General features: G+C 32.4%; 1 protein-coding gene across 1 annotated transcript in view; it reads left to right on the forward strand.

Moving 5' to 3' along the window:
- Positions 1-593: 593 nt before the first annotated feature.
- Positions 594-24,639, forward strand: part of LOC106473862 (protein unc-80 homolog) — a gene marked incomplete at its 3' end in the record, with an annotated part of 42,031 nt that continues 17,985 nt past the window's right edge. Inside the window, exons 1-10 of the mRNA XM_022402256.1 lie at positions 594-691; positions 1,421-1,587; positions 2,976-3,024; positions 4,723-4,743; positions 14,833-14,912; positions 15,748-15,976; positions 17,934-18,156; positions 19,782-19,876; positions 20,466-20,540; positions 23,152-23,384. Coding sequence (XP_022257964.1) covers positions 1,499-1,587; positions 2,976-3,024; positions 4,723-4,743; positions 14,833-14,912; positions 15,748-15,976; positions 17,934-18,156; positions 19,782-19,876; positions 20,466-20,540; positions 23,152-23,384 — 1,094 coding nt within the window. The remainder of the gene's footprint in view (positions 692-1,420; positions 1,588-2,975; positions 3,025-4,722; positions 4,744-14,832; positions 14,913-15,747; positions 15,977-17,933; positions 18,157-19,781; positions 19,877-20,465; positions 20,541-23,151; positions 23,385-24,639) is intronic.

The following is a 24,639-nucleotide window of genomic DNA, read 5'->3' on the forward strand; positions in this document are numbered from 1 at the left end:
ATCAATTAACAAACGGAGACGTAACAGTATTAACACACACACACACATATCTATGTTAATGCCATACGATAACCAATGCGTTCGTGGAGTTCATGATGTCATTAATCAAAAGAAAGCCTGATAACCATACCAACTAAGTCCACCATTAGTTATGTTTCCCAGACTCGCTGAAACACACGTAAGTTTCCAGGCGCCACCCAAAGAGATAGATTATCATCATCTGGAATGATATAACAAAAATAAAAGTAATCATGGAAGGAAATAAGCAGAATTGGCAGTTATTCTAACTACTACAAAGGATTAACAAGAATTAATTGTTTCCTAATTTTGTTTGAATATTTTTATAAAATTTAAGGCAATGGAAGAAAATTCAACAACGTTAAGATGAACCTACATATTTGTGTATTACTAACACATTTTTGAAGTTATTTCCCACATATTTTAGTTTGTAATAAGCCTACTAGAGGACAGCAGTATATATATATATGGTATATATATATTATTAACGGGGGATATCACACAGTTCTGTTTATATTTAGTTACGGATGGAGTTACCGACGCAGATGTTTATCTTATGAGTTGGTTTGAGAGGATGAGGCGTCAGTATAAGAGCAGTGTGATATGACGTCACGAATATGGTTGTTTACAAAAGGTGGCAAATTCTCGAAGTTGTCGTGTACAATGATAATTGGTAAGATTTTAAAGGCATTCTATACCATGTTAATTTTTGTTTTGTTTTTTGGTTTTGGAAACATACATTTTTCGTGTAAAATTTGTAATGTGGCAAATATAACATGAGGTTTGTCAACTCAGGTTGACAGAAGTCAGTGAAGAGTGAAGTGAAGATGATTTGTCAGGCGTTTTTCGTTACAACTACAACAGTACACGATTGAACTTGAAGCGGCTACTAATACAATAATTTACATGACCTACCTTGTTGTTTTTTATTTTAATTATCTATTGTTATTATTGTTCAGTTTTTTATTCAATAACAGTTTAAAAGTAGAAAGTGATTTTTTTCTTTGGAAATTAAATATAAAATTATAATCACACGCACGTTCCCATGCGATTAATAATAATTATTCCACCCACATTCAAAGAATGAAACTTCTAGTGAGTTCTACGTTGTTTGGCAGGATATCTAGATTAACAACTTTAATCAAGATTAAAAGAGTTAAGAAATACCCTGTGCGTTTCAAGCAAGATTAAATGACATTATGCTAATTTATATTTTGTTTCTACTTGCTTTTTAGAAACAAAAAATTATTTATGTAAGCCAAACAAGAGATAATAATTTTTGTCCACTGCTTATGTGTTATTATTATTGAAATAATTATAACTCAAAATTGATAAGTTTAAACTTTTGGGTATATAAATAAATATTTATGTGTATAAAAATATATTTGCTTTATTTTGACAGGTAATGCTAATATTCTCATTTGTTGAAATGAGAGTTAAAATTGCTTTGTAACATTCTGTGAAAAATTTCCCTTCCACAATGCCAAAAAGAAAGTTTGATTCCGATGGTGACAGTGATAACCTGTCAGTGCCTCTTCCAATCCAAACATTTTTTTGGAGACAAACCAGGTAACTTATTTGGATGATCATTTTTTTTTCAATTAAATTATTTGAAAAACTTACAAATATATACAAGTATATTGTATTTGTGTTTTTACATATTTACTTTTAAGGTTTACAGTAATAAAAATATACATTCTCTATATTCCTTTTCCATCATTAATATTAGAGAAAAATGGGTCTTGTTTCAGTTTATTCAAATTGAAAATTCTTTATGTATATTGTTATGAACAAAAAGAAAAATGATCATGAATGCTTTCCAGCAATGCACAATGTAATATTGGTTTTACATTATTGTTTTTTTTACCTCTTTGTGATAAGATAAGTAAAATGGTAATAAAACAAAATCACATTTGAAAAATAGACTAAACTATATTTATTGTGTGATCAAATGTAACTTATTATAGCTAATAAGAAAGAAGACATGTGTATTAAACATATTAATGGAAACTAGTATTAAAGGGGAACGAAGGTGGATGCCATCCACTCATTGTTTTTGAGGAAATGACATTTATCATACTGTATCTGCACTGTTGTCTGTCTTGAATAGTAGTTTGGAATGTTTTAATTTTGCAATTTTATCTCTGTGTTTGGTCACCTTATACAGTCCACTTATTATTTTCTGTAGGAATCTAACCCTGATGGAAACTATATATATTACAGAAAATTAATAATAATTTGATAATGATCTTTGAGATTCACTGTCAATAAAATAACAGTTTTGCAGAATTTTTTCAAAACCATTAACCTAGTTTGAAAGCACCAATAGGTTTTCTCAGAAAATATCCAATAATACATATATTTGTGATTTTGAGGCAAGTAGTTATTATGCGTGTATTCAACAAACTTCACACAGTCTTATGTTTTTTTTGCTTCTTTCTGTTTTATCTTACAAAATTCTAAATATGAAGTATGAAAAAATAATAAGCCTGTTTTAAATAACAGAAAATATAAAAATAACTATAAATCACATTTGTATCTTTATAAGGATATTTCCAAAATGGTCATTTTTAAAAAAAAACATACTTCAAAATTTTAAGTTAGACTTCCAATTTAATGTAATGAAAACAACATTAAATAAAATTCTATGTAACTGTTTGAACTAAAAAAGTGAGACTGATATAAAATATACTAATTTTTTTCATATAATCTGTAAGTGCTTACATTGAGTCATTTAAAAGCAATGGCATTATTTTGCATACAAAGATACTCTGAAATTGCTCTCATAAATTTTCTACCCCAAAGTTAACAAATAACATAACCTTGTTTTTTATTGACCTAATTGTTAATTAATATATTTATTTCACTTATTTAATAGTTGTGCAATGTGCTGTTTTATACAGTTTAATGATAAATTTTGAAAGTGAACTTTCATTTTATTTACTGTATCCTCATAGCCCATTTATTAGACCAAAGACTGGTAAAGTTCAAGAGGCATCATGTATGGTGAGTATAGTAGTATAATGATTTTTCATGATTTCTCTGTTAATACCAATGAAAAAAAGTGTTTGAGAAATTACCAAAGATTAAAATTGTTTTAAAGCAAATTTAAGTTTTGTGAATATTTTAGTAAAACTTAACAGTTTCCTGAATAGGCAAGAAAGGTTCCATTTGCCAAATATTTATCTTAAGTTTGTGGTTCTTTATTTGTCTCATAATTTTATACATAAACTTATAGAGTCATTAAGACTTTCTAAAGGAACCCAGTTGAGTAGTTACTACAAACTTTAGTAACTTGTCTTGATTCTTTAATTTTTATTCACAGGATTTTTAGCTGTTACAGTTAATTCCATCAGTGATTGTTAACTGAGAGTGCTGGCATTTTTGAATTATAGTCAGATATGTGGAATGTTTCTATATGAGTACATGTTTTTATATAAATTCTATTTGACAAAAATTATCACTAAAGATGAAAAATACAATGATATCTTTATAAAATCTACATTATACTATGAGTTAAAATTTTAAATTTATGCAATTTGGTAAATAGAACTTCACCTCCCAGTGGCCTTACAATGCTAGAATCCGGGTTTTGATACTAGTGGGGGCAGAGCACAGATAACCCATTGTGTAACTTTGGGCTTAATTACAAACAAACAAACAAATAGCACTTCTAGTATTTTGAATATTTCTTCAGATAAAAACTACAAGTTTTTAAATAAAATTACTTTAAGACCAATATTGGCTTCTTTAAAACATTTTTCAAAATTATTTATACTCCAATTTGCTTGTGGGTCCATGGCTTAGTTACACAGTCTTTAATAACATATGAAGTACAGAAAAATGTAAACAAATTACCATCAGTATTTCAACTAATTCCACCAATTACTGCTGGGATTTGTTCATTATTTTACTTAACAAGTGATTGATTTCACTCAGTTTTATTTGTTCAGTTCTTTACAGTGTGAGTTGTACCAATAAAAGCAAAAACCAAAATTACTCAATATGATGGACCAAGTGGACCAAACTGGTAATCATTGGTTTCTAAACAAGTTAGCAATTTAAGAGTTAATTATTGTAAACCCCAGTAACAAATTTAATATAGAAATATTTTATTAATTCTTTTAATAATTAATTTATACAAATAAAAAAAATTAAGTTTCTGAGGATTTGAAAATAATAGTAAGACGATGAGTGCAGACTCAGGAAAACATTGTCTATTTGAAACAATATAAGAAATGTTGTGAGATGTTTCCTTGCAGTTTAATGTTTTCTTTTGGAGTAACTGACCATTACATTGGGAAGCATGAGGGTACTTTAGAATGGGCATCACTAAAAAAGTATATAGATTGATGAATCTTTTCAACAGGCTTACACCCACTGCTTTAACAAACTTCTAACCTTAGACTGGAAACCCTCCCTTTAAACATATCACACTTGTCAGTTTTTTTTAGATATTTAGCAATTTTCTATAAGCATATATTTCTTTTAACTCATATATTTCTCCTCTTAGTTGTTATTTATTTGTATAACCATATTGCAGATGAATCAAACAATGAGGAAACACTTAAGAAAGAATTAAGTTGAAAAATGTTTACTGACAGATATGTACTGAAAAAATATATTCATCATTCTGTATTTATTACATACAGTACTTTTTAATGCATAACTTTTCTCCTGAGCTATTTTTTTTTTCCCTTACAGGAACAAAGGGAAGCATGCAAGGTAGGAAAATATCTTGCTGATATTAATTAATTTTTATCAGCCTGTGATTTCAATAGCTCATTGAAATGGAATATTTCTTACTAGTTATTTGTTCTTATAAACAAAATATACACAATGCACTGTAAACATAAACTATAACCATAATTTTTATGGGTTTCAACCATTGCTCTAACACAACAATAACTTTTTTAAAACAAATACATGTATATGTTTACTTTATTATTTTAATTTTTAATTTAATTATTTTTATTACATAATTTATTGCTGTTAAATTTTGTTTTTGTAAATTTATTACATTACCAAATTCACTGTGTTATATGAGGAAATTTAATTTAATTTCCTGTAGACTACATATATCAAATTGTAACAAAAAACAATTTTCACCACTTGTGTTGGTAGTGTGCGCAACCGGATATCATTTCTCAACACAGTACCCGTTAAGTATGATGAATTTCCTCCATCATTTTGTGAGCCTCCTCAAACCAGCTCAGCTAAATGCAGGTTTGATGTTGTAAATTTCTTTGCCTACTACTTCATTGAGAACATCAGTTATCTGGAGGTTTTATCCATACAGAGCATTCTTGAGTGGATCAAAAATATGTAAGTCACAGAGTGTTAGGTCAAGATCATTTGTGGGATGGGAAGGACAGTCCATACAAACTACTCAGTTTTATTAGTTAAATATGCATTGCTTGAAGTGGGGTGGGATGTCATCCCACTTCTTTTCAAGAGGGCCCAAAACAGTCCTGCTACCTCTTACTAAACTACAAGCTTTTCAGAAGAGAAAATTATATAAACAAAACAATAAATATTTATAGTAGTAAGAGACTGGGGACTCTTTTTTTTTTTGGTCTCAGTTGGTGTGAGTGAGCTCATAACCACAAAGTAACTATCAGAGTTTCCATAATATAACTTATAACAGTATACATCTGTTTTTACTTAATGTTTTTGTTTTATTGCTCTTTGAACTATGTCTAACTAATAATCTCATCACACAAGTTGTAAATCACATGGTGAATGTGCAGCTCACATTAACATATCCAATTATGTAATGCATGAGCTGTTCGTGAGTTACCCCCTGAAGAATTTTTATTATTACTATTATTTTTCATTATCTTACCCAATAGGTTTAATTTTTACATTCTAGTTACTTTTATAATAATGAATAAAGAACACACATGAAAAATAAGAAATGTAGTACCAGCCTTAAAATTTTCACAAACCATCCTGCTTCCCCCCCCCCCCCCCCCCCATTCAAGCACTGTATATACAAGGAATATAATGCTAAGCCATGACTTTTACAAACATGACATCTGAACTCCAATCTTTTGACTTAACAATATAACTGAGATGCAAAACATTAGAAAAAAAAAGATTTATAAAGAAAACAAACACCTATAATCATAAATTATCACAAAATCTACTTAATAATACAACACTTTCACCTCCTTTGATGAAATACAACTTACAACACTTGTAAGCTGTAAGCATGACCACTTTTCAAGCAGTATCAAATCCATGTTCTCAAGCTTCTGGCTTATGCAATCTTTAGTTCTCTTATTTCGTACCAGACAATGAGATTACAACACAATATGAGATGATAATCAGGTATTGACAAAACAACTGATCAATCTATTTACATGGAATGACGGAGTAATATATATAAACAGTCTTAGCAAAACTTATTTTTCTGAGGAATACATACCTCTTCATACAGAAAGCTATCTTCTCCGTATGTCTGCCTTAGAAACTTGCATGCCACTAGCCTTCAGGCAACTTCCACCTAAACTCATGATACTTCTTGTGAATTGCACTACTGCATAATGACGTTATTATGCAACAAAAGCCCTCTATCAATAGGAGGATAACAAAGCCTTCCTGTGCAATAGCTTCCTCTATGATTTTTCACTTGTGTTCTTTAGTCTAACCCTTGGCACTGAACACATCAGACATGTTTTTTTTTGTCAATTTAATGTGACTTGCAATGTTTAGGGAACTTAATTTCCTTTTTTATACATACTATGAACACTCATTTATGTAATGCCTTCTAATAATTGTTTGAGTGACTAATTTTCTCACACAGGTTGTGTAACAGTTATGGCTTATGGAGGCATGTTTCCTGGAATGACGTGATGGTCACTGTGAATAATATTTTGGGTTCCCATATGCTGCCAAGAACTTCAGCTCCAGTCCCTTCTTCAGGCATTCCTTCTCTTTGTTTGTGGGGTGAATGAGGAGGACGAATTTGCTTGTTCCTTCACCTGCTTAGGCTTTGGGAACTTCTCTTTCTGTGGAAGAGAAATTTTCTTGAATTCTTTGGCCATGATTTATCAGGTATGCACAATTCTTTATATTTCCCATGTGTTATATTCTTTTTTTTTTGTTCTCTACTTTTTTAATCCTAACCCTAACTCATTTTGTTTACCCTTCCTGGACCACTTGCATTTCCATAACATGAAGTCTATTTGATTCTTATTTCCTCGAATTTAGTCTTTCTCCATTCCCTATTGCGATTCTCACAATTGAGATTGCCTTTATCTGTGGGGGATGGGAGTGAACTATTGGCATCAGTTTTGCCCTCCATTACCCACTACTTCTGTCTTTACTTAATCCTTTTACCACACCTATTTACCTCTCCTATCTACACTTCCAGTCTGAGGCATTCCATAGTGCCCCAATGAAGCTTGTGGGTGATTATTGTTCCTTTCACTCCTCCACTGTGGCCATTATACTTCTACCACTTTCTTTTCACTTGCCTCTTTGTTCTTGAAGGTTGTTTGGTAGGGATACTCTCCTATCTGTAGTTCTTCTTTCTTCCCTTCTCCACCTAGCTCTTTTCTTTGCCCTGAAGTTTGGTGGTATTCCTGATTTGATTGAAACATGGGCTGAGACTGCCTCTCATCAATCCACACTTTTGTATGTTGTTTCCATAATGTCCCCAAACCTATTTCCTCTTTGTACCTTGTCTTAGTCCCTGTTTCCCTATCTTTTGATTCCGAACTTCCTCTTCTTCCTGGCATCAGACTTGTTGAGCTTTCCAGTGATGTTCCATCTTGTTGGATCCTGTGGGTGTCTGGCTGTCACAATGTGAGCTCCTGTGGTCACTCTCTTCTATCCACACAAGGGTTTTTCTACTTTTTACCCACAAACTTCTTTCCAAATCCCTTCCTTTTCTCCTTTCTGCCCCCATATTGTTTCCTTTTTCCTTCCACTTGCTTCTCTGTCTATTGCCTTTTTGGGGCTGTGTTTGTCACCACTTCCACCAATTCCTCACTCCCACTCAATATCTTATTCACTGGGGGTGGGGGTGTTTTTCATCTCCCATCTGAATGTGAGCTATGGACCTAGCAGTCAATAGGAGTTGTGCCTATCCTACTTATTCTGCATGGAGGGTGAGTATTTGGTGACCATAGTTTCATGAGAACTGCTTATCCCTTTGGGTCACACACATATGTACCTCCTCACTGAATTATTTGACCTCAGTGGTTCTCATGCCCCTTCCTCCATTCTAGTATATGTATGGGTGGCTGGACCAATCTAATATCACCCTCTGTGTTCCATTACCTGCACCCACACTGGTTATACACCTTTCCATCTATGCTTCCCCCTCTTGTTGGGGAGCATCCCTGACTTTCAATTTTACATCTGGCACATGGACCTCAGATGAGTCTTCTCTCCATATCCAGGTGCTTGAACTTTCAGTAGACTGTTGGGTATGATCCCATTATTGCTTCTTTTATGGAATCATTTTGTTATGTTCCTTTCTGAAAATGCCTTAGCTTTTCCTCATTTAACTGCCTTGGGGGAAACCAATCCAGAACCCCTTTCTTTCAAACCCTGGACCTTCCTTCTTGGACCAATCCTTCACAAGTTGGTTTTCTTGTCTGCCATATACTGGGTACTATGAAACAGGTTGTGGATCACCTTTCTTGGCAAGACTGGAATCTGCTCACAGAATATCTCTTCTCCCCCAGTTTTCAATGGGAGTTCTCTCTTGGGGACTTCACTCATCATTGCCTAGCCAACTCTCTCTTTCTTTCATGCTTCCTCTCTTTAAATCATATGTTTTCATTTTCTTGGCCCTGGCTATTGCTGCCTTCTGCCTGGTCTGGTATTTTACTTGTCCTAATGCTCATTAACCTTTCCAGCCTTTACCTTGGGTCTTTTCCTTGACTGGCGACAATCTTGTCGGTACCCCTCTGGTTGTCTTAACCTTGGCTTCCTCTTCTATGCCACTAACAACCCAACCCTCTCTTCACCTGTCCCTTATACACACTATTGCTTCTCCCATATCCTTTCCATCAAGGGATCTTGTCCTTCCACCTTCATGTTTTGATTAGTCCAGTCCATTGGCTGTTGAACTGGACCTTCTCATCTGGTTATCCTTTCATTTCCCACTCTGGGCATCATTCTACTCACATGAAGAATATAGCTTTCAACATTGAACAATCCATTGCCACCTACTTCCTAATCATTCTACTGTCAGACATCTCTCTTCCCTTTACCAGGCTGTTCTACAGAGTTCAGCTGTCTCCACCTTTGCCAATTATTGGGCAGCCTTGTCTTCACCATTTTGCATGCTCAATACTGCAAGGTGTTTCCTCCCCTGTTCTTTCCACCTTGTTCTGGTCTTTTCTTATTCACAGACATACTCACTCTGTTCCCATGCCCCACCGTGATCTCGGTGTCATCCTGTATATTCTTACCTATGCCTATTCGAGACATTGGCAACCTGCAACTTTTACCACCTTTAATTCAAACATTTTCCTCTTTCTTATCATTTGTGGTTGCTGTTGTTCAATTGATTGTGCTAGTGAATCATCTTGTGCCTTTTCCATCATCCTCATGTTCTTATTTCTCCAAATCAGTCCTTCCTGCCATGGTCTTTAGCCACTTGTCCTTCTATTTCACCCTTCTTGGCTCGTTCAGACCTGGACAGACTCTTCTGCAACATTCGTGCTACTTGCTGTTACTTATCCCATATCTCTCACTTTCAGGGTTTTCATCTTACACTCTACTTTTCCTGGGATTCCTCTTCCTCAGGGACAAATTTCCTTCTGCCTTTATTGGTACAGTACACCAAATTCTTTGTTTGATCTCTTCTCTTTCGAAGTTGTTGTTTGCATTTCATCCCATCAGAGTCATCACCTCTTTCATTCTATCACAGCTTGTATTTGATGGCACTGGACAAGATCGTTCAAGCTGGCATGTGGACTACCTTGCATAACATTGTCACCCACTATTTTCTTAACCTGGTTATTTTGTTTCCCAAGGGTACTGCCTACTTCCATTTGCCATCCTACAATTTACCCATCATTTTTAGAGAGGTTAGTACATTCCCCTTTGGTTTTGAGCATTTGCTTCCAGGATCCCACCAGGTGGCTGGTGGTGCCTCTCAGGGTCCACTTTTTTTTCCCCAAAATTTTGCATAGAGCTAGGATAATGGAAAGCGCTCATACCATCAGCTGTAGCTCCATATATGCCCACTGTTGAGATGAGGTGTTCCACAAGATCACTTGAAGTATCCTTGTGATATATTCTGATATATTTTTACTGTTCGATCCAAACTCTTCCATGGATTATCATGGAGGAAGCCAGCACCAAAGGTGCTCTGCCTGCTTCCCTGACTTGTGCTTACTGGCTTTCAAGATTTTTCTGACAAGAATGATCTGAGCATTTTCTGTGGGTCTACCCACCATAAACCCCCCCCCTTTTCTTCCAGTGAAGCAAAGGAGACCCTTACCACTTACCAGTTCCTCACCACTGGGGTGGTGGACCATGGAGAACCCTCACTCATTGGGACCTAATAGCCAGCAGCTTAACAAAGGGTGCTAACCAGTGGGAAGTGGTGACACTGTTAGTGTGGCACAAGTCCAGGTCATCCTTCTTATAATCATCAGGGTTTGTTCATGTCTTGGAATTCCTGAAATTTCACCATACCCCTGGAAAAGTCCTCATTTCTCTCTTGAACCTTGGAGAAATGAAAGTCCTCCTACATTAGACACTTTATATTCAAACATTTGTTAATATTTAATCCCACTGTGAAGGGTTCCATCATTTCTTTTAAACCAGATACACACATTTTCAGGTCAGATGCAATTTATGTGAGTCATCTGGGTTTTAGATAGTGATGTGTTACCCTTATGATCATTCATCATAGTGAATGCAATGCACGCCACAAATATCATTTTCTATTGCCCTAACGAGTCTCTCTATCGATTGATATACACACATAGCACATTCAATGCATGCAATATAAATCGATGGGCTGTCAATTGGAACAGTAGGCCTACATATTGCCTGAAATTGGCTGATAATGCCGAGGGGAAAATACATATTTAATAAGGGGTGGCTTAAAAAGCATGAATACTATATGTGGTTGAACCGAGATGTAGATAAATATAATGCAAAATGCACTTTGTGAATGGAGACATTTGATATCTCAAACATGAGAGAAGCGGCTTTAAAAAACCATGCTGCTGGTATGATGCACATGCATTTGTGGCAGACTATGTTCATTGGGAAGAATATAATATTTTTTTTTAATGAAAGTGATATTCAAGCTATCTTCGCTCGTGCACCCTCAGTTGACACAGCCACAAATACGTGTACCTCACAGCAATCACTGATTACCATTTGTCTCAAGGTCAGATTGTTTAAAATCTGAAATTCTGTGGACATTGAAAGTTGTGAAGTCACACTTTTCCTTCAACTCATGTTCCAATGTCAGTCCACTATTCACTGAAATGTTTTCAGACTCAAAAGTTGCAAAATGGTTTTCATGTGGTGAGAGGAATTTATTTGTGTAGTTTTGGAATAGCATCATATCTGAATATATCTATTCTCATTAAGAAAATTAATGACTGAAATGGATATGTCTTGCTCTTAGATGAAAGCTTAAATCACAAGAACAGAAAAAAAAAACAGATGGATGTACCTGCACGGATTTGGGAAGATTACAAGATCTGTTTCAGACTATCAGTATATAATTAACAACATTCAGAAGAATAAAAATAAGAATAATTGTAATACTACTACTAATATTTATTTATTTATTCTTTCATACAATAATAAAGATAGATAAAATACAGATAAAAGGTTAATTAGAATATACCTTCTGTGTTACTTTCTTTTACTAACAGTACATCTTCAGTCATTATAGAAATATTTAAACATGCAAAAATAAAAAAGTTCCCATGAAGCTTTATCAGCTTATTTGTGGAATACTTCTTTATAACTATGACCATGTATTCCTATAAATGTTAGTAAATATAACTAAACAAAAGACAAAATGGCAAAATTAGTATTAAAAGTCTATTTAAACAAAATTTCATATTAACATATATCTGAAGTTAACAATTTAATAATTGTAACACAAAAACATAATATTCTGTAATGTTTTTGCACTATTATCATAAACAATCACTTAAATACATGATAAAAATGTGAAATTAATGATACTAAAGGGACACTCAGTAGAGCACATACCTTCGCAATGCAGCATTTTAAAGAAATTCTTAATTTCCCTTAGTTTGAGATTTGTGATTTCTCTCTAGGCATCTACTTTTTTGTAACTTATTTACCACATTTTTCATGGTTTTTGTTTCAGTTCCAGTTTTCATCCAATGGCAACAATCTTCCAAAAAAATTCCTTAGAAATTTTGCTAACAAGCACATACACACACAAACACACAGGGGGTGAAAACATAACCTCAATCTACCTGTGTTGGAAAGGTAATTAATCCAGTAAGATTAAATTACCATTCAATGATTATTACTCTGCTTTTATATGAACACCACTTAATAACCAGTCTTTAAATTTTCTTTTTTAACTCTGCAAAGGTACTTATGTTTCATAAAACCCTAGAAAGTTGGTATTTTATACTTTCTTACTCTTGTTTCTTAGTTATTATTATATTTTGGAATTTCATAATATTTATTTTCTAGTGCTCTAGTATTGCAAATACGATTTGTTAGTACTTTATAACTTGGACTATAATAAGAATTTATAATTATCACATATTTATAAAGTACATTTATATCTAATAATTGATTTCTTATAACTTCTTCTCTTACTGTAAAATTTGTATTAAGTTCATCAAAGATGAACTATAAATTACATTTTTTACATTCTATGAATTACATTTATTTTTTAAAGTGAATGTTACTTTTTGAGTCATATACTGTCAATCCATAATGTATAACAGATTCTGTTAGTGATGCATAAATAATTTTGTTTATATTGATTGATAAAATATTCAGTATTCCCCATAACTTTGCTGTAATGGGTCTTAATTTATTGCGAATCATATTTACATGTTTAGACCAAATAAAAACGTCATCTATACTAAGCCCTAAGTATGTCTTAGTATTAACATTTTCAATATACTTACACTTACAATCAGAATACTACTTGTTTTCTTCAAATAAATGTTTGTATTTAGTATTACATCTTTGATCATGACTTTGTAAAAAAATGTTGTTATTAATATTTGTATATTGTGAGTGAATTATCATAGTGTTTGTTTTATAAGTATTAATATAGATTTCATTTATATTAAGCCAATACTTTAGTTTATTGAAATCATCTTGTAAAATGTCTTTGCCAACTTGCTGTTATGGAACCTCTGCAATTGGGTGTCACATTCCATGGGCTTCCTTCAGGTGCTTTTGAAGGGAGCTCCTCTAGGTAAACCTTTACACTGGCCCCTCCACCACTTCAATGTGGGATTCTGGCTTAATTTTGTGCAATTATTTAGTATCATGGAAATTAACATTTTTTCTTACATGAAAATGTGTTTCTAATAGATACTTACCTCTTCATACACAATCCCACCCATCCTCCCCACTTCTAGTGCACAGTTATTACTTGTCTCGTCAGAGTACGAAGGTTCACAAGTTCCTCTTCCTCTTATTCAATCTTGGTGAAAAGTGTACCCTGGAAGAGATAAGATGCAGTCTCCCATGAGTGTGCCCCTATGGAGCTACTGTCATTAGGAGTCACAATCCATGGGTTTCCTTTGCATGCTTTTTGAAAGGAGCTCATCTAGGTAACTTTCACACTTGTCCCTCCACCATATCAATGTGGGATTCTAGCTTTCTGTGTGAGGAGGTGTGTATTGCCTCAGAAGTTAACATCTTCCTTACCAGAAAATGTATTTTCAATAGTTACTTCTTTACACACTTCCCACCCTTCCTCCCCACTTCTGGTGCTACTTAGTATTCCTTGCCTCATCATAGAATGAAGATCATGAGTGCAAAATCATAGAGGGAATTATTACACAGGGAAGCTGTGTTGCCCTCCTATTGATGGAGGGATTTTACTGCATAATAACGTTATTATGCAGTAGCGCAATTCACGAGAAATCTTGTGAGTTTAGTGGGAATTGTCTGAAGGCTAGTGGCATGCACATCTCAAAGGCAGACACATGAGGAAGATAGCTGTCTGTGGGAAAGGTGAGTATCTACTGGAAATATACTTTCAGGTAAGGAAAATGTTAACTTATATGCCAACTAACACAATTATGTGACTACATCTACCATGTCAAAGACCTCAGTGCCACTCAATGTCAGTAATTGTTTCTCATTCTAAGAGGACTGTAACAGTTAATTCAAATGAGGAGTGAGCTGACATCACGCATAAACAAAACTTAAGAAACAGCTCAACTGAACAACAGAAGGTACATAAAATTTAAATATAATAATATTAACAAAACATGAAGGAATACCACCTCAACTCTATCCCCTTGTTTCAAATAAAAAGTGAAGTTAATCACATAAGTCCCAATTTGCACACACACACTACTTTTTTTTTTTATGAAGCAAATCAATTAGGATCAATTATTATGACCCATCAGTTTTGTTATTTTCTGATTATAGTATTGTTTTATCTTTTATACAGTATATACATCTTGTAATTTAAAATCCTGTTTTTTTTAACAACAATAACAAGCAACTTCTTGTTCAAAAAAATATTTACTTCTAGTTGTAGGTATCAAGCTATAATCAGTAATTATATCTTCAAATTCTATTTTTCACTGAAAATTATGAAAGTAAGGAAGGATAAAGATTTTTACTGCTTTTTTACAGGTATTTGAAAAAGTTCTTGTGCAAAATATACAGTTTGGTCTATCCCCAAGTTTAACCGAGGCAATAAAGAGCATCAGCAGGTTTGTTTAATCTTGAATCTCTAAAATACTTTAGGACTGTATGTGATCATTATTAAGTTTCAAACCTTCACCATGAATATTTGAATTAATGCATTTATAAATATCTGTGGTATAGATAGACTCTGTATTATATTTAAGCCTTTTGTCCTAAATATTTTTCTCCTCCTTATTTATAGCACCAGTAGCTACCATTGAAAAGGTCTTCATACAATGTGAACGTTTCTGTGAATAATTAAATATCTCACATTGCGACAATTGACAGTATTTATAATTTTCTATTGAGTTCAATAGATCATTTTTGTACCTCATATTTATACCAGAACATCAATATCATTTAAATGCAAAAGTTCATGTCCTTGTTACAGAGTTGAAAGCTTTGTTAAAATGTCATGCTACAGTATTCAAATAATTGCACCAAAGTATTTTAGAGGATTGTATAAAAATAATATGCTTTATAATATTGAAATAACAGTAACAGTAAAATAACTGTACATGTTTACGTAATTGCTCAAGATACAGAAAGCTACTTGTGTGTCTGATTACTGCTTTGTAGATATAAAAGTGTAATTTATAACAGTTTATGGCACTGTTTGACTCAATAATTTTTTGCTACTATTTAGATAATATTTATGTGGTTAAATTGTAAGTTAGCATATTTTCATTGGTCTAAAGTCATTAAACATAATGCAAAAATATATGCACTCTGCATAATTACACAAAAGTTATAGAAAATGTGGTTGGAAACAAGAAAACCTTGGGTGTATTAATTAATTTAATAACTTAAATTTCTGTTAGAGGATTAAAAATTAATTTTTAAATACTTGTTTACTAACAGATGGCGTCTGATACAAGCTTCCTTACCATATGTCATGCACTGTTGTGCTGCCCTTCTGTATAACAGGAAAGATTCCTGCACAGAGAAACTGGGATCTGCTGAGACGAAGCTTCTTTACACTTTACATTGGATTTTATTGGATGCTGCTGAGGAATGTATGGATGCTGAAATAGACCGAGGGATTATACGTCCCCCTGGTCATTATCTTTTTTCCATCACAACCATGCAGGTAGTCTGGCATGTCTTGAATAAATTCAATATGAAAATAATGTTTTAGTCATTATGTTTTATGAAACAAAAAATAACAATATTTTTCTTTGCCATTTCAGAATAACAATGTTTTTTTTTCTTAAATATGTTAACAAATTGTATGCCAGACTTTGGAATAAAAAATATTTGCATATCTGTTACAACCTTTTACAGACTAGGGAGGGGTTACTGATATCCCTTGATTTTTTCCTTCTCACAGTGGAGGAACTTAAACCTTTCGCGACGGGCTCTGTATAATATATACGAGTTAAGTATTTATACTATAACTTTTAATGCAGTAAGTGCATCTTCACAACATTTGGTAAACTTTTAGTAAGGATTACAAGTCTTTCATACACAAAAAATCTGATTTTTTAATGAAGTATTTTTATTATACATTTGTTTGGGAAAATATTGAGTCTGTTTCAAGTGCAAAGTGATTCTCATGTTATAACTAAAAAACTATTGTTTGTCCCAAAAATCTCAAATATTATTTGTGTAATCTGTAAAACCTCCTAAATACATTTCAAACATTTATTTTCAGTAAAACTTTATACTTTTCTGTTATTTTCTCTACCCTAACTCTATGGTGTCTGTCAATTTTACCAGCCTCATAACCACCATAAAAAAGAAGGATATATACTTAAATTATGCTTTCTTTGTTCTATAATGACTACAGATTATAACACAAATGTTTAGTCTAAATAGCTTAATCCTCATAACATTATACATTTATATATTGTTATTATTTTTATTATATTGACCTTCCAGCCATGCCTGGCTAACAATACAGAAGTTACAATGACGACGCACACATGCACTCATGATACTGTATCAAATAATATAATACTAACCTTTAGTCTTTACAAAGTAACCTGTCTTGGCTGTATTTTAGTGGACTAGTATTTTGTAAAATACAGTCACATTTCAGTTATTATACATTATATATGTATATACATTAATACTATTTACAAATAAGTTTTTAAACTTATTTTTCTTAAAATATAGAACAGTAAATAAAGAAATAAAGCAAACAATTATCTCTTCTAGTTACGATATTTGTACTCATTTGCTGCTTGTCGTAGCCTTATGAAATTTCTACATGGAGGATGTGAAAAAAAATTTTTTAGGTTTTTATATATATACATTTTAAATAACCCAAAAAAATCATAAATTACTGTATCGATATCATAGAATTCCACTATAATTTATCAAGTGTAGTAACTAAGCTGTATTTGGGTCTAAAAAAATATGAAATTTCGAGCTCACTAAAGACTTACCCTATCATTTCAAAACTTGTGTGAAAAGAATAGCTGAGAAGTCCACTAGGGGGACATTCTGAGCTTTTGATTGGTTATTCATGTCATATATAGAAGTGTATATAAGGGAGCATTTCCAAAAATGGAAAGAGGTGTACAGAGGGCCACTATATTTGAGTCAGTACATGAGCAATATCTTAGCAAATAGAAAAGATAGGAGGTTCATTTTTTATATTCTAGTTGTCAATATTGGTAGTTTGAGTTCCTAATTCATACAAAACTATAGACTTTGTATTTTGACATCACAAACATCTAATTAGAACCAGTGCTGCATTCAGCATACCACAGGGTTTTACTTGGTAGCCTCCATATTGTTTTGCTTGCTCATAATTAATGACTAATTAACTTTAAAAATTGACCTTTTTAATTGGTGTGTCAACTTTCTCTCTTTAAAAAAGTATCTTTTAAAATGAGAAAAGTTACTAATAATAAAGTTTTCAGTTCTCTTGCCTTGTTTGAATATCCAGTTATACTTGGTATAGTAATTAATTACTGTAATACTTGCTTAAATCCATTGTGCATAACAACTTATTTCCCACATAAACCTAATTATAATTTGTAAAAATGATTCAGTGTTATGTTTTATCTATTCACATTTCATATTTTTGTGATTTCCAGGTTTTTGTATACCTTTTTGCTCCCTTGATGGAATGCCTCAATCATTCAGACTTTCTAACCAGTTTCCGTTTAGAGAATGGATTGAAGCTCTGGGAACCATTTTGGGAATACCGACATCCAGATGTTGGCTGTTTCACCTCTCATGTTCGGCCTAGACGAACATTTTTAAAGGCTAACAGAAACAAAAATGCACACACTAAATTTGGAGATGTTTTCCTTGGAGGTTGTATAAGTTGATTAGTCACATAAATCGTGTGAAATAGGATGAAGATTTTTAAATTAGTTTATAGATTAGAATAGTTAAAAATTATAACTTAGCAGATTTGATCAGGAGTAAAGTATCTGTTTATGTAAGTCATTTGTTATTATTCACTAATCATTTTCATTAGCTGAGATCTTTGCTTTATAAAAAACTAATAATTTATATATGTATATATTTATATTCATGCTGTTTTGTCTAAAATCATTTGATATAAATAGAAAAGTTTAAGGATGTTTCAAGTGTCAGAAATTTTCATGCTGATTTTTTTAAGTAAAAAGCAGCTATGTCTAAATGTCACCTGATTATGGTGAAATTGTTGAAAATCAATAATGATGGAAGAACTAAATATTATAACTATACAATTTACTGCTGTCCTCTTCGTGTTAAATATCTTCATGTTTGGCAGGTCAATGTGACAGTCTATCTGCTTTTCAAAGGTTTCAGTTTAATTTACAATGGAACTTTAGCAAAAAGGAAAGAATTATTAATGAGTGGAAACAGTTAACACTTAAAATCCAATACACCATTTTATGTAGAACAAATACATAAGGTATCACTTTTTTATTATTGGTAATTGGAAACAACATGAAAAGAGTTCTGGAGAAAAAAAGATAAAAAATGCAAAAAAGCATGCAATTTTTTCTTAATTTTTGCCTTTAATCTTTTTCTATGTTACATTATTTTATAAAAATCAAAATTTGTGTTTGTTCAGTTTGTATGTTATTTTTCAAGGAAAAATCAGTGCTATGTATTTCAAGTAAATTGTTTTTACCTGCCAAAGTTGGTGGTTTTTCATGAAACTCTGAAAGTGGCCCCAGTTCCATCAGCAAAATTTGGCTCAGTTTATTCATCTAACTTTCATTCACACATTTGATCAGCCTTGACCTTTATTAAATCATAAATTTATTGCAAATTTCACTGCTATCATGTGACAACATTTCTATATATCGTAAACTCTTGTATCTTTGTATGTATTGATTTTGTGTATAAACCCCGTATGCTTAGCTGTATATTATAACTGAAGAAGACAAACCAATGTTCTGTAGAAACATCTAGTATGTTCTCAATATAAAACAATTTTTTATTATGCTATAAATTGTTGTTTATCAGTTTATTATTGTATTAGAATAATGTGCTTCCATATACTACTATTTATAAACCCACCTATAAAATCTTCCATAAACATTATAGTGAAATTATATAAAAATGTATTTAGAAATTTATCTGCATGCTTAAAATCTGAACATTTGTTGTCGACACCATCAGACCTCCTTAGTAAAATTACTGTCTGAAATATACTTTTTCATTCCAAAGTGATCTTTATAGCATTCCAGCTATGGCTGGCACTTGTACTTTACCAACTTTACAGTGTTTTAGTTGTATCATGTGAACCATACTAAGTTCACCTTGGGTTTTGAAAGTTATATCAAGATCAGTTTAATATTGCAAATTTAATCACCCCACTTAATGGAGCTTTATATTATTTCAGGTTGGAAAGTTTATTTCATAAATTTTGCTGATTTACTAGATGTTTGTGTTAAGAATGTGTAACATCTATAAAAATTAGATCATTGTAATTTATACAGCAGAGGATAGAAATAGTATGGAGCTTATAAAAAATATGGTGTGCCAGGTCACAATTACAAGTCCTGAGAAAATGGATTCAGGTCCAGCAGTGTTGGTGAGTGATAGTTTTTTTTATATCAATGTGTCATTCCTCAGCAATTAAAGAATAATTAAATATATTACTTCAGTATTTTCCAACAGTTTAGATATATCAAGATTTATCATGAAGTTGATTAGCCTTCGCTTGCTTAACAATTTGACTAGGAAATTATTTTGTTCCTGTATCTACTGTAATAATATTGAGTTTATAGTTTATGTTAGTTAAAGAACTTTCACTCTAAAAATTGCAGACTTACATTGCTAAAATCCTGGATTCAATTTCCTAAGATGGATAGAGTGCAGATAGCCTATATTGTAACTTTGCACTGAAAAAAACAAATACTCCAAACATTTGTTAAAATTACAAAAAGTTATGGGGTGACAGTAAATAAAGCTGTTAAGTTTGTACACTCTTTTAGGTTTCTGAAATCAAAGTGTGCTTATTTTAAGATGAGAACACAAAAAAAGATAAAATAACAGAATTTTAGTTCGAAGAAAATTATAATTAAGTATTTTGAAGTTGTTATAGTTTTGAAAAATAACATTGTCCGTATGATTTTATTAAAAACACAATTAATTCATTGATGTGCAATTTTTGTAATCAGCCAGAAGAAACACTGTCTTCAGAAGGACTTTCTCAGAATGTTTGTGATGTGTGTCAGACAGAACCCAGCACACAAGTAAGTTTATAACATTTAGAGTAATTCAGCTAAGATATGGTAAATTGGCTTAAATTTGGGTTATACCAAGATTATAGAGAGAGGGGCCATTTGATGGTGGTGAAGATAAAAGGGAATCTAAAGCTGGGATTTTTCTTTTAACTGTAACCTGTAGGTTTTATTTTAGTAAAAAATTATTTTAAATGTACCTTATAATAAATTTCAAACATTTTTTTGTCTTATGAACCTCAGTTGTTTTTAAATGAAACTGTGTACATTGTGGTTCATTATGTAGTGATGTAACCCACAGCTAGGGTGTACCAAATAAAAAATAAATAACAGTAGTTTAAAGACTTAAATTGATGAAATACATTAGTTGGGATTAGCTTGTGAGAAGTTAAAGAAGAAAATGTATGAGTGAGTATTAGAAACATAAATTAATTTTTTAGCTTAAATCAGTATGTATCAATTACATTGGACAACAAAAAATTTGCTACTGGAGAAAACTCAAGTGATTTGGGTTAAGTTGATGGTGTTGATTTCAAAAATGTAGTCAGAATTTTTCTCTCTCCTCTAGATTTTGAGTTATTGTAATATCTAAAAATATCATCACTATGTGAAATACCATGTAATCAACTCAGTACAATAGATTTATGCTGTGAAATTAAATTTACTTGGACAGATTAATTGGTAAAAGGCATGTATTTTTGATAATTTCAAACATTGACTGTATAATTCCACAAATATTGTTCACATATGCTATTTGTTCTCAATATAACTGTAGCAAATTGCACCACTTTTGCTTCATTCCCATGCTCACCTGCTATGCCAAGGAATCACAAAACCCTCACATGCTCAGTTTGTTAGAACATTTGAGAAGTCCCTCAACTGAGCATAAAAGTGGTGGAGTCAGTTGCCTCTCACTCACTCAGTTGGTCACTTTGTCAAAACAAAGTCTAATCTTCTTTCTCGCATCACACCTATGATATAATCAAATTCTGCAAAACTTTGTTTTTAAAATCTTTTAAACTTTAGTTCTGTAAACATAAATTCTTTTATATTGTTTAGAAAATCATTTGAAATGCTGGCTGCCTCTAGTTCAAGTAAAGTCTCAAAGTGTTTAAAATAATGAAACAGTTTATTTTACATCTGTGGAAAATATATTAAAGATATTGCATCTGCAATGAAACCAGTACTTCATGGGGATAGTCTTCCAGTGCCACATCCACCAGTAATTTTGGAAACAGAAGAATTATCCTGCAAAGAAGACAATGAATCATCTTTATTCATCTAGTAATACTGTTCCTGTGGCACCTCTACATAAACTGCTTTATCTGATCACACAAGAAGAGCTAAATGATCTGATTTATGACTTGTCTTTATCAAAGCAGCATGGGGAACTTCTTGGCTTTTGTTTACAGCAGTGTAATTTATTATATCTAGGAACAAGAGTTTCAACTTACTGAAGTCACCATCAGTGTCTTGCTTCTCACTCAGCATGCAAGATACTTCGTGTTTCTGTAAAAATGTTGAAGCACTAGTGGAAGAATTAGGTATTGAACATTATCCTCAAGAATGGAGCCTTATTAATGACTCATCTGAAATTGATCTGAAAGCTGTATATTTGCACTATGGGAACACTAAGTCATCGATTCCTGTTGCTCATGCTGTAAACACAAAAGAAACTTATCAAAGCATGCAGATTATACATTCTTAAATGCAGTTTTCAATGATTAAAAAAAGTTATTATTTTCACGATATATAAGAATATTTTGAATAGATTTATCCTAAATGCAAAAAACTAGAGGGAATCAGTAATTTTCAACAAGATTTTTAGAACCAGCATCATCAAATTACTCAGAAACAGTTGAATTTTTCTCTAGTAGCAGAGAAAATTATTTATTTGTTGCCCAGTGTTATTCCCCTATGTACTGTATGTCTTTATTGCAAGGAAAAATATTTTGACTATTTTAAACCTACATAATTTTCTGGGATACTTTAATGGTATGAATTAATCTTTATAACATTTTATGATAAATGAGATTGCTTCAGGGATAGTGATGATCAGAGGGGGGCAAGGGCAGCTGCCTCAGGGCCTAGGGTCTGTTGAGGGGCCCGGCAGTGGGATATTCCAAAGCTCACTAGAAATTCATACTGTTTAATGAGCTAAAATAGCTACTGTTCTTTCATGGATTCATGAAGAAATTTGTCACCTAAATTTCTTTTATGAAAAATCAGTAAAAGTTAATAAATAGAATGTAAGGGGGCCCAATGATATTACTGACCCCAGGGCCTGGGCTGATTTTCAATGCCCCAGGCTGACTGTATATATCTATATATCTATTTGTCTTTATGCCTGCCTGCCTGTTGCTGTGTTTGTGTGTTCATATCTAACGTTGCCAGAAGATTAATTTATCAGGAGTTCATTTGTCAGAAAAATCCACTATCCAATAAATCAGTAAAAAATTTGTGTGGATATACTAAAATTAGCTTGAGTCTAGTTTTAGAAATATATACTGTGCAGCTGTGGTAATTTATATATATGCATGTGTGTGTAGTAATATAAGCAATTGTGTTTTGTTTACATTATAATGATATAAATACAGCTGTTTATGTTTCTCTATTATTGCAGAATGGTTCAGAACAGAGCACTTGTAAGTGTGGTAAGCTAAGTATTAGTGAATCCGCTCCTGGAACTTCTACTGATCAGAAAGATGGTGCCTCAAAAAAAGCTTTTCCTTTAAAACCTACACTCTCAGATGTTTCTATGGCAACCTATTTAGATGTGGCTGTTCTAAGGTGCCTGTTCATCTCCCAGTGGCTTGAAGAAGGTGTATATTGGGCATTTCAATTTCTATATAACCGGTATGTTGTTGATAGGCCTGATGAGCCCCAGTATTGGGCAAAAGAAATTTTTAACACTGAATATAACGGATACAGTGTGGTTTGATGTATTAATACATTATTCTTCAGTTTCGTTCATAAGTTCTATAAACTCTATACTACGTTTTTATAGAAATTTTATTAATGTATTTGATTTATTACATTTAATTTGATATTGTTATAGTAAAAGCCTTAGATAGAGCATTATTATTTCAGTAAAAAAGTAAAAATCTTTAAATATTATCTTATAGCATACACAACTCAAAATAGTTACAAAAATGAAAGTAAATAAATTAAATTACTAGAATTTTGTAAAACTTTTAGACCAATGAAAAGTTATGGTATTTACACTTGTGAAATAGGGACTATTTCTATAAAAATTGGAAATAAGTATTCGTAATTTCAAACTTGTGTGGGAAATATAGTTCAGCTTTAATAAAAGGCCTGAATAGTAACATTTGTTTACAAGTGGATTCAGAAGTGAGGAAAATACAATGGCTTTGAATGTGTTCAGAAGCTTGTTTGTTTGTTTTGAATTTTGTGCAAAGCTACTTGAGGGCTATCTGCGCTAGCTAATTTTGCAGTGTAAGACTAGAGGGAAGGCAGCTAGTCATCACCACCCACCACAACTCTTGTGCTACTCTTTTACCAATGAATAGTGGAATTGACCATCACATTATAACACCCCATGACTGAAAGGGCGAGCTTGTTTGGTGTGACGGGGATTGGAACCTGCAACCCTCAGATTGCGAGTCGAGCACCCTAACCACCTGGCCATGCTGGGCCCATGTGCTTAGAAGCAGAGATATGAATTTGACATTTCCACTTTTATCATTTGTTCTCTCGATTAGCCAAATAATTTAAATTTTAATAAGGAACAATTATCTTTTTTTTTCTATGTATGCATACCATTTTATAGTACTATGTGTACACACCAAAGAATGTGACCTCTCCAATATGTCAGAGGTTACACATCACTGTGATGTCACAGACATGTCCAAAGTGAAGACTCTCAGAAACATCAAAACTACCTCTCATTGTGATGTCATATATTAATCTTTCCAAAACTTAATTGAAACTTGTCTTAATTTTTAAAAATGCTATTGGTTTCTTTCTACTTCTCAATAAAAATATACACATCACACATCATTGAGTAAATAAGTTTTATTTCATCTACAATATTACACTGAGAAGTAATGAAATACTGAAAGATTAATTAATTGTGTTGATTTCTTTA

This window comes from Limulus polyphemus, unplaced genomic scaffold, assembly GCF_000517525.1.
Source record: "Limulus polyphemus unplaced genomic scaffold, Limulus_polyphemus-2.1.2 Scaffold6570, whole genome shotgun sequence".
Taxonomy (NCBI): domain Eukaryota; kingdom Metazoa; phylum Arthropoda; class Merostomata; order Xiphosura; family Limulidae; genus Limulus; species Limulus polyphemus.